This window comes from Medicago truncatula, chromosome 8 (genome assembly GCF_003473485.1).
Source record: "Medicago truncatula cultivar Jemalong A17 chromosome 8, MtrunA17r5.0-ANR, whole genome shotgun sequence".
Classification (NCBI taxonomy): Eukaryota; Viridiplantae; Streptophyta; class Magnoliopsida; order Fabales; family Fabaceae; genus Medicago; species Medicago truncatula.
Window position 1 is genome coordinate 13382587 of NC_053049.1, and position 12683 is coordinate 13395269.

Here is a 12683-nt window from a genome sequence, read left to right on the forward strand (position 1 = left end):
CTTTTTAGAAAAATATTTCTTTCTTGTTAGAAAAATATGATTCTTTTTTTCTTTCAATAGTCATTAAAAATAAATTCCTAACTAAAACTTGGACATAAATTCTTAAAATAGTTTAATTGAACTTATTAAAATAAACAACCCTCAAAATATAAAAATTAACAATCCATTCAAAAACTTAACTTTGTTCCTCGTACGCGCTACAATCAAAACATCAAGCATACATCATAAAATCAATAATAATTTAAAACATCAAATAAGAATATACAACATCAAGGAATTGTGCTAAGACAATTATTTTTAGTTTAAATATCCATCACCAGACATGAAAATTAACTTTAATGCAAATGAAAATGCATGAGATGTAACTAGACAATGTTTCGAAATAGCCCAATTTGACACCAATAACACAACCATATGTAACAATATGCATATGCGTGCCCTCTTATCAAATTTTAGTCAGCCTTAAACCACATAATTTAGCAATTCCATATATTCACTAAAATTAATAAACTTCTGCACAACTTTTAAATCACATACATACTGAATGATCAATTTAACTCAGCAACATTTCTCATTTTCACAAATCAAATCAACTCATCAATCATCAAAATTCACATATTTATCAAATCACATGTTTTAACAAAATTGCAATAATTAATTCTTATATTTATCAATCACAGAAATAAAAATAAAAATAAAACCTAGTAAATCTGTTCACTCATCCAATTAATTCAAGAAATAAGACCAGAGCCCTTCCTAGGAGAATAAACTCTAAATCCATACACATTATTCTTTGCTCCTCCATTCCAATCGACCAGGACAAAGAAAAGAAAATATGCTTCTCAAATTTCAGGACGGTGTTGACTAAATGAATTATAAGTTGAAAATAATAATAATAATTTGAAAACCGACTCTTAGATGAATTGAGAGGGTTTGTTTACTTTTGTTGTAAACTGTGATACATGGAATGTGAGAGATTGATACCTAGATACTAAGGAAAAATTAGGTTAGAATATAAGTAAATTTATGAATACATGAGTCATGCAAGAAAGGTATGGATGAAGATTAGTTTATTCCTCCTAAACTGAAGATTAGTTCTTCACAACACATCTTGGAATTGTTTGCTACAGTTTGTGGGTTTGATTGCCAGGGGAGAAGTGAGAATAGAGAAGTTCACTGTCATCTGGTATGCTTGCATTTGGGTTTTGTGGAAGGGTTGTAATGAGGAAACATTCAAAGACAAAAATGGATCCGTGTTGACATGGAAACAGTTAAATAGTAAGTTGAAGGCATTTATATATCTTTCAATCAATAAAATTTAGATCATTTGGCTTGCTTAGGAATCAAGAATACTTAAGGTACACCAAGAAGGAGATTGAATTTTGGCAGAGATAGCTTGTCCATCTTCAGATGCATTCTCTGTTGTTTTTTGTCGAATTCGAACTCTGACTCATGCATATATTCATATATTATACAATATTCAATCTGCACCATTGGCTGGGTTTGAATTTTGAATTCGGAGTTGTTTAGCTGAGCTTTCTGTGCGCTTCATGTGTACAGGTAGTAGCTGAATCAACAAAAACTCTAGGTTCCTAACTTGTCATTGCATCACTCCAAAGATAAACAATATACATGCATTTACATATTGATCCTCTCATTAGAATATGCATTTCTATGTTGTGATTAGAAATTCATTTTTATTTGGTGTCCGGAATTCGAACTCTGACTCATGGATATATTATACAATATTCCGACCAACTGATCTAAACTTACGTGGAGATTTAATCTTGTTACTCTAATCAAAGAAAATACTATGTTCATTGTGTAAACAGATGCCTAACCCAATCCCATTATTTGTGAATGCTGCATATATAATTGAATCATATCGAGTAATTTTTCTTCTACTAAACAACAATGTAATGCCATAATTTTATTATTTATTAAATAAACATTGTTTTCTCTAAAAAAAAAAAAAAACATTGTTTATAAGGGAAAAAGAAAAACACATGCTACCACAAAGTGTCACATAGAGGATTGAGGAGCAACAGAAACAGCAGAGAGTATAAATTTCTTAACATTTTCAAGCAAAACTTGTGCCTTAGAACGATCAAAGATTTCCACAGCATGATACCCATCCTCATCAAAACAGGACTCCACGTGCACCCCACGTGCCGCCAAAATCTTCGCCAGCTCCTTCTGCTTATCCACCAATGGATCTCCACCGTAGCCATTAACAAAGCACCTTGGCAACCGTCCAATCTTTTCACCGTATACGTGATCCAAAGTTGTTGGATTGCAATACTCGTGGTCCCTGTCTTTGCCCTCGGGCAAACATAGGAACCACATGAGGTCACCTGCTGGTAATGGTAATATACGATCGTTGACCAAACGAAGCTCAGATTCCGTTCTCTGGACCCCACTAAAAAATGGATATTTCATTATGATCCCTCGGATTTTAATGTGAGAGAGATCAAGGTCGAGAGCACGTAGACCTGCGAAATAGGCTATGTTACCTCCGGCACTGTCTCCCATCAAGAAGCATTTATCAAAGTCCACGTGGTCTCTGATCCATGGATCAGATTCTGTTGGATTTTGAGCTTGGGATTTGAGCCAGAGAAGAGAATCAACTGCATCATCGTAGGCTGCTGGGAGGCGATGCTCAGGCGAGAGACGATAATCAACGGAGGCAACAATGGCAGGAATTTGAGCAGCTAATGTAGAGCAGGGGTGGTGGAAAATGAGCGAGGAAGGGTGGTAGAGGATGAAACCACCACCATGGAAGTAGAGAATAATGGGGAGTTTGGCAGCAGAGGAAGACGGTGGAGGGTTCGGGAGGAAGAGACGAATGGAGGTTTTCGCAGCGGCGTTTAAGGGAATGTCTTTAGAGAGAGCCGGTTGCAGTGGCGAATTAGTGGGATCGGAGGATGATGGCACGGTGGGCACAATGTAGTTTCTTGTTAGTGAACCATCAGAGTTGAGTTTGATTTTGAGGAATTCATAGGGATCCATAGTGGAGTTTTGTTTGGAATTAGGTGAATTTGGTTATGCCATTGTTGTTGAAATGAGAAGAGATAAAAGGTTAATTCAGAGTCAATGATGCAACATGGAATTGTTGTACGGTTAACTACTTTGAGAGTGTCCTTAAATTTCTCTACGTTTGGCTTTCATTCATGCTTGTTAATTGTGACCACACTTTGGCATAGATATTTTGCACGCAGTAATGTGTGGTGATATTTTATTTTCGACAAAACAAACTTGGGGCAATTTGTGGTGATTATTAAAGGTAATACATTGGAGAAAATCATATATTTATGGTCACAATCACAAATCAATATCATTTACTAACTCTCACGATATGCTATGTTGCGGTTAATAAATCACGCAACTACACATCGGTGTTCGATCAAGATCGGATAGTCAGGATTTATGTTCGGTGTTTTAAGATGATATATATATATATATATATATATATATATATATATATATATATATAGTAAAAATCTGATATGATTTCTATTTTTTTGGACCATCTGATCAAGATCAAACAGTCTGTAATTGTATAGATGCGTAAAAAAAGCGATTGTAGGGAATTGTAATTTCTATTTTCTTCTAATTTTGGAAGAAAAACAATAGTGAAAGAGATAGTAAAAGATGAATGATATTTTGACATCCAATTTTCAACAACTTTTTGGGACAACTTTTTTTCTCTATTTTTATTGAACAATGACAATAGAGAGAGAGAGAGAGAGAGAGAGAGAGAGGGAATAAAAGTATAATGAAAGTATGAAAGTATAATGAGAGTATGAAAAAAGTTGTCCCTAAAAATTATTGAAAATTGGATGTCAAAATATCATTCTTCATAGTAAAAGGACAATGAAAGTATCACATAGAATTGTCAAAAATTATCAATTTTTATCATTACTCTAAAAAGAAAGTTCATTTAGTGAACCCTAGGGACAACTTAAATTCAATTTTTAGCTAAAACATTGAACGTGGTTTGGACCCTAAATATTCAGCTTTCAACCATCAATAATAATACTAAAGCTTAATTTTTTCACATAATTTTGCAAATTTTCCTCTACATGCTGAAAAATACGCATGTTTTTTCCTTTCCAAATAATTCACACACAAAAGACTTAAATAATCTTCGGAGGCAAAATAATTCACACATAAGAGATTTGAATAATCTTCAGAGCCAATCCAGCTTGCTTTGAGAAGTCACCTAAACAACAAGTTCTTTTAGATATCGATAGCCTTTTAAATAACAAGTTCTTTTATTATTTCACTTTTTTTAACGAATTATTTCACTTATTTAGACATTGATTCTTTTGAAAGGTTGTAGGCAGATGTTTTATTAAAAGGGTTTTCTTTTCTGGTGTTAATATTTTGATTCTTAAGGAAAAAGTTTCGAATTCTCCTATAAACGATTTGACTTAAAAGAAAATTATTAACCACTTGAGTCTAATCACTTCGTTAACAGTGTAATTATATGTTTTTTTAAGGAAGTGTAATTATATGTTATTAGCTATATATAGTTGACATTTCTTTGTCAAAAAAATGAAAAATAAGTACCGTTAACATTTCATCGAAATCATTAATTAACCAGGAGGATATTGTTGAGCAGGAGTGGGTCAGACATCCTCCCGATCCATTGCATGTCATCAACAGCATGAAAGTCAGAGTGGAGCATGTGATGGGGATTTCAGAGGTGGCTTCAAATCACTCTTTTTCAACATTTTGGAGGGCCTCCGGTCTGATTATTCCGTGTTTGACGAGGTGACAGTTTCACGACGGAGGAGGAGTAGGAGTTCGCGGGAGTAGCAACAGTAGAGTCTTTTTTATATTTGTAGTATTTTTATGACATTTTGTCGGATTTGAATGTAATATATTTACATTTGAGCGTTTGCGCTTATTTATGACATTTTCGTTGATATTGCGTATCGAAATTATGAATGAATGAATGCATGATTTAATGAATGTTCTCTAAATTGTGAGTTTTGGTTGAATGAATTAATGGTTGTACCTATGTATGAATGAAGAAACGAAGGAAATCAGGGAACAAGGCACTACTGCCTGTTCTGGCTCGAGCACAGAAGCTGTGTGAGTTAACTCACGCTGAGATCAACACTAGAGTCACGCATAATTTTGCACTAACGTGAGTTAACTCGCGTAGGGGTAAAATTGTCATTTCAATTGGGAATGAGCAAAAACTGTTAGGTAAAGAGCATAATTCTTTTTGGGGTTATGTTTCAGACCGGCATAAAGCCCAATGTGAATGGTCCAATAAAGCCAAAGCCCATATTCCTCAAGAGAAAGCATTGTGATGGTGCACTCGAAACCCTATGTGTATCACCGCACATGAGCGCGTCAGAATCAATCCTAGCCCTCAGAGTCATCTATAACAGTCTCGAGGATTTACACTGCAAAATTATGTTGCATTATCAACCTTCTCGGGTATATAAGCGTGACTCGACGTCGCTCAACGTACACTTTCGTTCACCCAATTTTCTCTCACAATTGAGCGTCGGAATTTTAATGTGTCAGCAGGCACCATTTTTTCTGACGACGAGGCTTGTTCTCCTCCACGCTGGAGCACCGTGACAACAACAACTGCGATTTCCGATGAACCAGCGCTACATTCCTCTGATCTTATTATGATTTAAACAAATGTCATAGTTTGTTAAATGACTCATCCAACCATCATATCGTGTCTTATTTTTGAATATGCATTGCAACCACTAATACATATCACTTGTATATATGTGGACCACTTTCGTAGTTATTCAATTTATTTCACTCACCAACCAAACTCCAAACTGTATTGCAAATTTAAGCTATTCACAGCAACCTATCATATCATCTCATATTATGATGCCACCAAGACACCAACTAATATAGATGTTTTGGCAGAAAAAGATTAAAAAGCAACCAATTCATCACACATTATTTGATCCTAACGCATCACGAGAGGACGGGCAAAAAATATAAAAACGACACACGAGCATGGAATTTATCAACTTTCAACCAAGTACATTGTTGACAATTTCCATCACTTACATAGTTCCATTTATTTGATGGTTTTACCTCACTTATGTGAGCTTTTTATTGGATGGTGATCACTTGAAATCTTCACTATTAGATTCTCTCATCTTTGTGACTTTGACTTTATACACTAGAGATGAATGAGTAGTTGAGATTCTGCTGCATAATTATTTAGTCGTAGGGGATTCTTCCTGTTTTAGAGCTATTTTTGATACTTAATATAATAAAAATTGCACATGTGAAGTCTTTCCTTGATTTATTTACTTTAAAGTTTCACATGATTGTACATCTCACCTTGTCCTTGGCCATGTAGACAATCTTCATTTCCGTTTTAATACCTTTTATTTTTCACTCATTCTGGTATCTGCATTGCTAAAGCTTTGTTTGGATAGAATGGAAAAGTTTAAGGAAAGAAAGTGTAAGGAATGATTGTTAGAGGAAAGAAAGTGAATAGAAAGAGAGTAGAAAGTGAGATGATTTTTTAGTTGTTTGGTATCAATGAAAGTGCAAGGAAAGAAAGATTTATATTTAATAAAATGACTAATATATCCTTACAAAAAGGTTATAGAACACAACGTCAAAATTTACTTTCAATATTTATATTCTAATTTTTTGTTTAATATATTTTAATATCACGTTGAAAAGGATTTATAGTTTTATATATATATATATATATATATATATATATATATATATATATATATATGTATGTGTGTGTGTGTGTTAAGAATACATTTACATTTTTTTTGAGGGAAGAAGAATACGTTTAAATAATAGACAGCAAAGCGCACCAACATCCAAAAAAGAAGTAGAAAAAAAAATTAGCTTAAATTTTGTTGATTAGATTGAACAAGAGAGTGATGGTTTTTTATGTAATTTTGCTCAAAATAGTGTCTTCCCAATGCTTTCCGTCCATAATAGAGTGGAAACATTTTTTGTATGAGGCCCAGCTATCAGAATCCCTCCTCCCCATTTTAAAGTTGTTCCAAACTATGGAAATAATCTCATTCCTTCTACTTTCTATCCTACCTCAATCTTTCCTTTCACTTTCACCCAAAACAAACAAGCCCTAAGTGATGATGTTCAAAACCAACAAATGTGACACCTACGTATGAATTAATAGTATATATTTTTTTTTTCTTAAAATTTGATATCTGACCCAAAAACTAAATCCGATGGGTTCAATCTTGTCGTCCACTTATGAAAGCTTCATCTAAAATATGCTCTATATTAATTCACCAAGATTAGCATAAGGAAAAATCAAACATGAAACTTTGAGAGGAGTGCACTCCAAAATCACAATTTAATTGAAAATTTACCTTAACTTTTTCATCTTTACATTAAATTTTTACCTGATGTATTATATCATATTTGAAATAGGCCTTGTCTAATGTGCACGCGTGAATGTCTTAATGTTATGCACAAATTTGATTTTTAACACTAGATCAATAAATCTTATTATATCTCTTTTAATCTAAAAGTGAGCCTTATTGATTCAAGAGTGAATACAATTTTGCAGTATATAATTATCTCACTTATGTACAAGAAAATTGACGTAAAAAATGTAGTATTTAATTATCACCGATTCAATTAAGATTCTACTATGGTAAAACCATTAATCTATTATAGTAGTATATTTTATGGCACAATCACTGATCTATTTTTTAGAATATTGACTCTTGACATTTTAAGGATAAAAAAGAAATTCTATTTGCGAACAATCAAAGAGTAGCCCACTTTTGCAGTGGAGCCAAACATGAAGTAACATCACTGATAAATTTTGTCTGTTATGTTTGGATTGGATTGGATTGCATTGGCTCCCAAAATGCTAATTTTGCAACAGTCAACTGAAGATGAATCAAAATAGTTGCAATTTAACAGGTATGTGAGCATTTTCATTCCTATCTAATAGTAGTACTAAATTATTAACTGTGCTTCTCCTTTGATAACATGGTTTTGTCAAAAATGAAGCACAGAATTTCAAACTCAACTTTATGTCAATAAATATCTAAACCACCTTAGCCGTGTGAATCTGGTTAAAACAGAGTGAAAGTCTTGTGACCTGATAACTACAAGTAACCAGTAACAATATAAATGGCTATTTAATTTGTTAATATATGGATCAACATCAGTCAGAAATTCAATAAATCAGCATGGAAAACACGAATTGCTTAGTACCAAATCAAAAGCATAAACAAGATCCATGTACATATTTTGAATCAAAATGACACCATAATTTTATTGAAAGTGTGAGACTGATTCTTCAACTTTTTTTGGTAACAAGACTGATTCTTTAATTGCCAATACTAAGCTAAAAAGTATATCATTTCAACGAATTATGTGTTATAGTTGGCTAATCAAAGAGTCAGCAACTTCTTCAGAACAGAGTTTAGTAAATGCACAAATAAACAGAATACTGCTGATTATGAGCAACAAAAATTGGACACTCTGCTTCTAATAAAGAACCAACTGTTATCAATTTATCAGTTTATTTGGTTACTCAGATGAATAGTAATAGCTTAGAAGAAAAAAAAATAAAGTTCATCAGTGAAAGAAAAAGGAGAAAAAAAAAAACTTGTAGTAGGTCCAAGCACTAATGATAAAATGATGGTATAATTCTCTCAATTTCCAGGACAGTGGATCTCCACTGAGTCTACAGTAACCTCATAATTACTTGTAAAAGACAAGAATGGGGCCTGAATATGTTCCCTTCAACTGAAACTCATACTACAAAACACAGCACATTCTAATCTAAGATTCTAAACAAAACTTTAAAAAGTGAGAACAACCAAAAAGATACATATAAATCTTTGCCTAATAAGATTCGGACACTATAACAACTACAACAAACAACTATGCTTTATCCCATTAAGATAAAATATCATGGTGGGTTGGACAAAAACACGGTGGCACCATGATTTTATTGAAGGTTTTGCAAAATCACCGTAATTTTGAAAAACTCACTGCAATACCATACCAACACTATGTAGGGTCGGCTAAATGGATCAAACGACGCTATTCAGCACTAAGATAGTAAAAAACTGACTCTTACAGTTATAATCAGATTAAGAAGGCACTAATAAGCAAATATATACTTTCATGAAAAAGGGACAAAATCAAAAGTAAAAGAAATGTTCCATCAACTTTAAAATGACCCGGAATTTCCTGAAATTCAACAAATCATGAGCTCAAAAAGTTCTTTCAGATTAAAAACAATAAATAGGTCAGAATGAATGAATAGTCATATTAAAAAGAGGGGGTGAGAAGATAAAACCACATAAAGGTAAGAAATGGATTTATGCAAGGCTTGTAACTCACTAGTCACTATTTTTCTCACATTTTTTTCAGCATTAGTTTCTACAAATGGTGAATAAAATTAGAGTTGACCTAAAATAAATAAACACTTACAAGTTAATGATAATGATTACAATAAAACTCACTCACTAAGCAAAACTCACCTAGCTTTTTTTCTTGATTTGAAAGGGAAATTTGAGGGTGGTGAAGGTGAGAATTCAAAGGGCAAGTGAGGTGGGTCAGCTTCACCAGAAAGCATCCCTACAATCTCCTTCATGGAAGGCCTTTTCCCAGGAGATCTCTGCAAACATAGCAATGCAATGGTGATACATAGCAATGCTTGTTCTTTATCCAAAGAATGTATAGAACTATCAACAAGATCCAAGAGTTTTCCATTATGAGCAAGTTGTCTAGCCCATGAAATTAGATTTGCTCTCTCGAATTCTGAAATCGGTGATGCTGTTACTTGTAATGGTCTTCTTCCAGCAACCAGAACCAAAAGCAGAACACCGAAACTATACACATCACATTTCTCGGATAATTGACCACCACCACCGTATTCAGGAGCAATGTAACAAACAGTTCCTCTCATACTCGGTGTGCTACTTATTCCACCACTCTTCGGTATATCACCATTACCCCAATCTTGACTATTTCTCCTTCCGTTAGTCCTAAGCTCGCCGCTTAAACCATCCAACCACCAATCAATACTCCCTCTACTACTCTTACTTTTCCTCTTTTTCTTCTTCTCTACTGCTGCGCCGCCTACATCCTCGTCTCTCTGCCACCACGATTCCCCTCCATTGCCGCGACAATCAAGGCTTCTCTTTTTCTTCCTACTCTTCTTCGAAAGCTCTTCACAAAATTCCTCCTTCCACCATTCCCTTGGTTTTCTATTCTTCTTTCCTTTAACTTTCTCCTCATCAAGTGAAGCCCACCATTCCAATTTCTTCCTCTGCTTCTTCTTACCCTCCACCTTCGACTGCGCTGCCACCACATCACCACCACCACCGGAACAAATCGAAGAACCAGAACCAACCCACTCACTACTCTTAGGTCTCTCTTTCTTTATCTCACTCCCAATCCACTCCATCACATAATCCTTCACTCTCCCTGATTCAGATCCTCCCCCATTATTCTCCTGCTTCCACCACCAATCCCTCCCAGAACCACCACCACCACCACCACCCCTCTTCCTCTGATTCCCACTATCAATACTAAACTTATCAAAACACCCATCAGACACAACACTTGATTGCGAAACAACCGCCACCTCCGGTGAAGCATCAGAATCAACCAAAACCCTAACATTACAGCTCTCCGGCGACCGATCAATATCATTTCCAGCAGTAGTATTAGTAACACTAACAGCACTCTCAAATTCCTCAACAACAGAAACAGAACTACAATCCTCAACAACAAAATCATCTTTCTTTTTCTTCTTCTCATGATGATGATGATGATGATTAATTTCTTCAACCATCATTTCCATTCCAGAATCTTCCAAACACTTAACCCTAGCAAGACCAAAATCCCCAATCTTAGCTCTAAATTCACGATCCAAAAGAACATTACTAGGTTTAATATCACCATGAATCACAGGAGGATTACATTCATGATGAAGATACTCAAGTCCTTTCGCAACCGAAACAACCACATCGAACCGGTTCGACCAAACCATCAACTCATCACACCTCCGGTCTAAAAGCGCATCTTGAAGACTCCGGTTCGACATAAGCTCGTAAACCAAAACCAGCTTCCGACCGGACCGGTCCGAAGAGTAACCGAGAAGTGAGAGAATGAAAGGAGAACGAAGATTCGAGCATAAAGAGAGTTCGTTGTGAAACTCTCTTTCACCTTGAATCGAACCGGGCGAATCCATTACTTTCAAAGCGACGGTTTCGCCGGAGGGGAGTGTGGCTTTATGAACGGAACCGAAGCCGCCGTGGCCGAGGCGAGTGGAGGTGGAGAATGAGTTTGAAGCGCGGCGGAGGACGGAGTAGGAGAAGCGGCGGTGGTTTTGGTCCACGGGTGTTGTTCGGTTGTGTGAGAGTTTACGGTAGAGGAAGATAGTGAGGGAGATTATTGCGGCGGTGAGGAAGATGACGGCGGCGATGAGACCGCCGATTAGAAACTCACGGCGGTGGTGGTGGTGGTGGGGAGGTGTGATGGTTGCTATGGTTGGAAGTGGTTGTGGTGGCGGAGGACGGGATGGCATGATTGTAATAATGATGAGATAGAAATGTTAGAGTTAACCATTCATGAGAGAGAGAGAGAGAGTTGAATGAATCTATTGACTTGTGAGTAGTGTGAAGTGTAAGTAACAAGTAGTATTATATTGGTACTTGGTTTTTTGTGTTGTGGACAACCAATATTTAATAGATAAATGTAGAAAGAAATATACATGAAAATTGGATTGATGCTTTTATAGAACAAAATTAAATTATCTAAAGATTCTTTTTCTTTTACTTTTTGCCTTACTCAATAAAAAAAGGTTTTGTTAACGAGGATCTCAAAGAAACTCTATAAACATCTCAAATTTAGTAATTATTTTTTTTAAAAATCAACTATTATAATTTTCAATAGATTTAATACACAATTTTTCAATAAAAATTTATCATTTAAAGTACATAAAGAGTGTCTCGGAGACACTCGTTAACATTTTCCATAAAAAAAAATGTATTTGAAGTCTTGCAAACTTCTTTTTACTTTCAAAGATGCTAAAATAAAATATAATAACCAAGAAACTTAGTCCCTCTAGCACAAGAAGTGTCAAAAGATAATAAAGGAAAATTTAACTGTTGATACAATAAAAACCAAAGGAAAAACAACGGGAAAAATTGCGTGAACAGCATAAATATACCAAAACACAATTGAAAATAAAGAACAGCTCTCAAATACAAGAGGGGATTAAGCCACCATATATGTTAATTGAAAGCAAAATTATGATAATTTACCTTTGGTCACCAATAGTATTGTAGCTTAATTTTGTCTAAAAGGTTATGAATAGAGTCCCCTTGATGTAAAATTTTCCATCAACATTTTTAGTCCATGTAAAAATTTGATGTCAGCATTTTTTGTCCATAAAATGCTGCCACAGGGGCTAAAAATGTTATTTTATTTTATAGAGACTAAAAACAAAATTCTGAATATTTATAGGGACCTTTTCCTTAATTAATCCTTTTTCATATGGTATGTTTCTTTCAAAATAATCAGACTCTTAATTAATAATTGGGGTTCAAATTCAGACTCTTATTTGTATTTTTTTATGACTATTGTTATTTTAGCTACTCTATTTGTTGTCAATTATAAGTAAATTTTGATTTTTTTTTTTTATGTTCATTCAA

General features: G+C 34.6%; 2 protein-coding genes across 2 annotated transcripts; both read right to left on the minus strand.

The window, feature by feature from the left end:
- Positions 1–1889: 1889 nt before the first annotated feature.
- LOC11441400 (probable carboxylesterase 8) lies at positions 1890–3205 on the minus strand. The gene has a single exon (XM_003627601.3). The coding sequence runs from the start codon at positions 3007–3009 to the stop codon at positions 2023–2025; it is 987 nt and encodes a 328-aa protein (XP_003627649.1). The 5' UTR covers positions 3010–3205; the 3' UTR covers positions 1890–2022.
- A 6057-nt stretch (positions 3206–9262) lies between these two features.
- LOC11439881 (receptor-like serine/threonine-protein kinase At2g45590) lies at positions 9263–11688 on the minus strand. The gene has a single exon (XM_003627603.4). It carries the CDS (start codon positions 11552–11554, stop codon positions 9497–9499), a length of 2058 nt encoding a protein of 685 aa, XP_003627651.3. The 5' UTR covers positions 11555–11688; the 3' UTR covers positions 9263–9496.
- Positions 11689–12683: the final 995 nt, after the last annotated feature.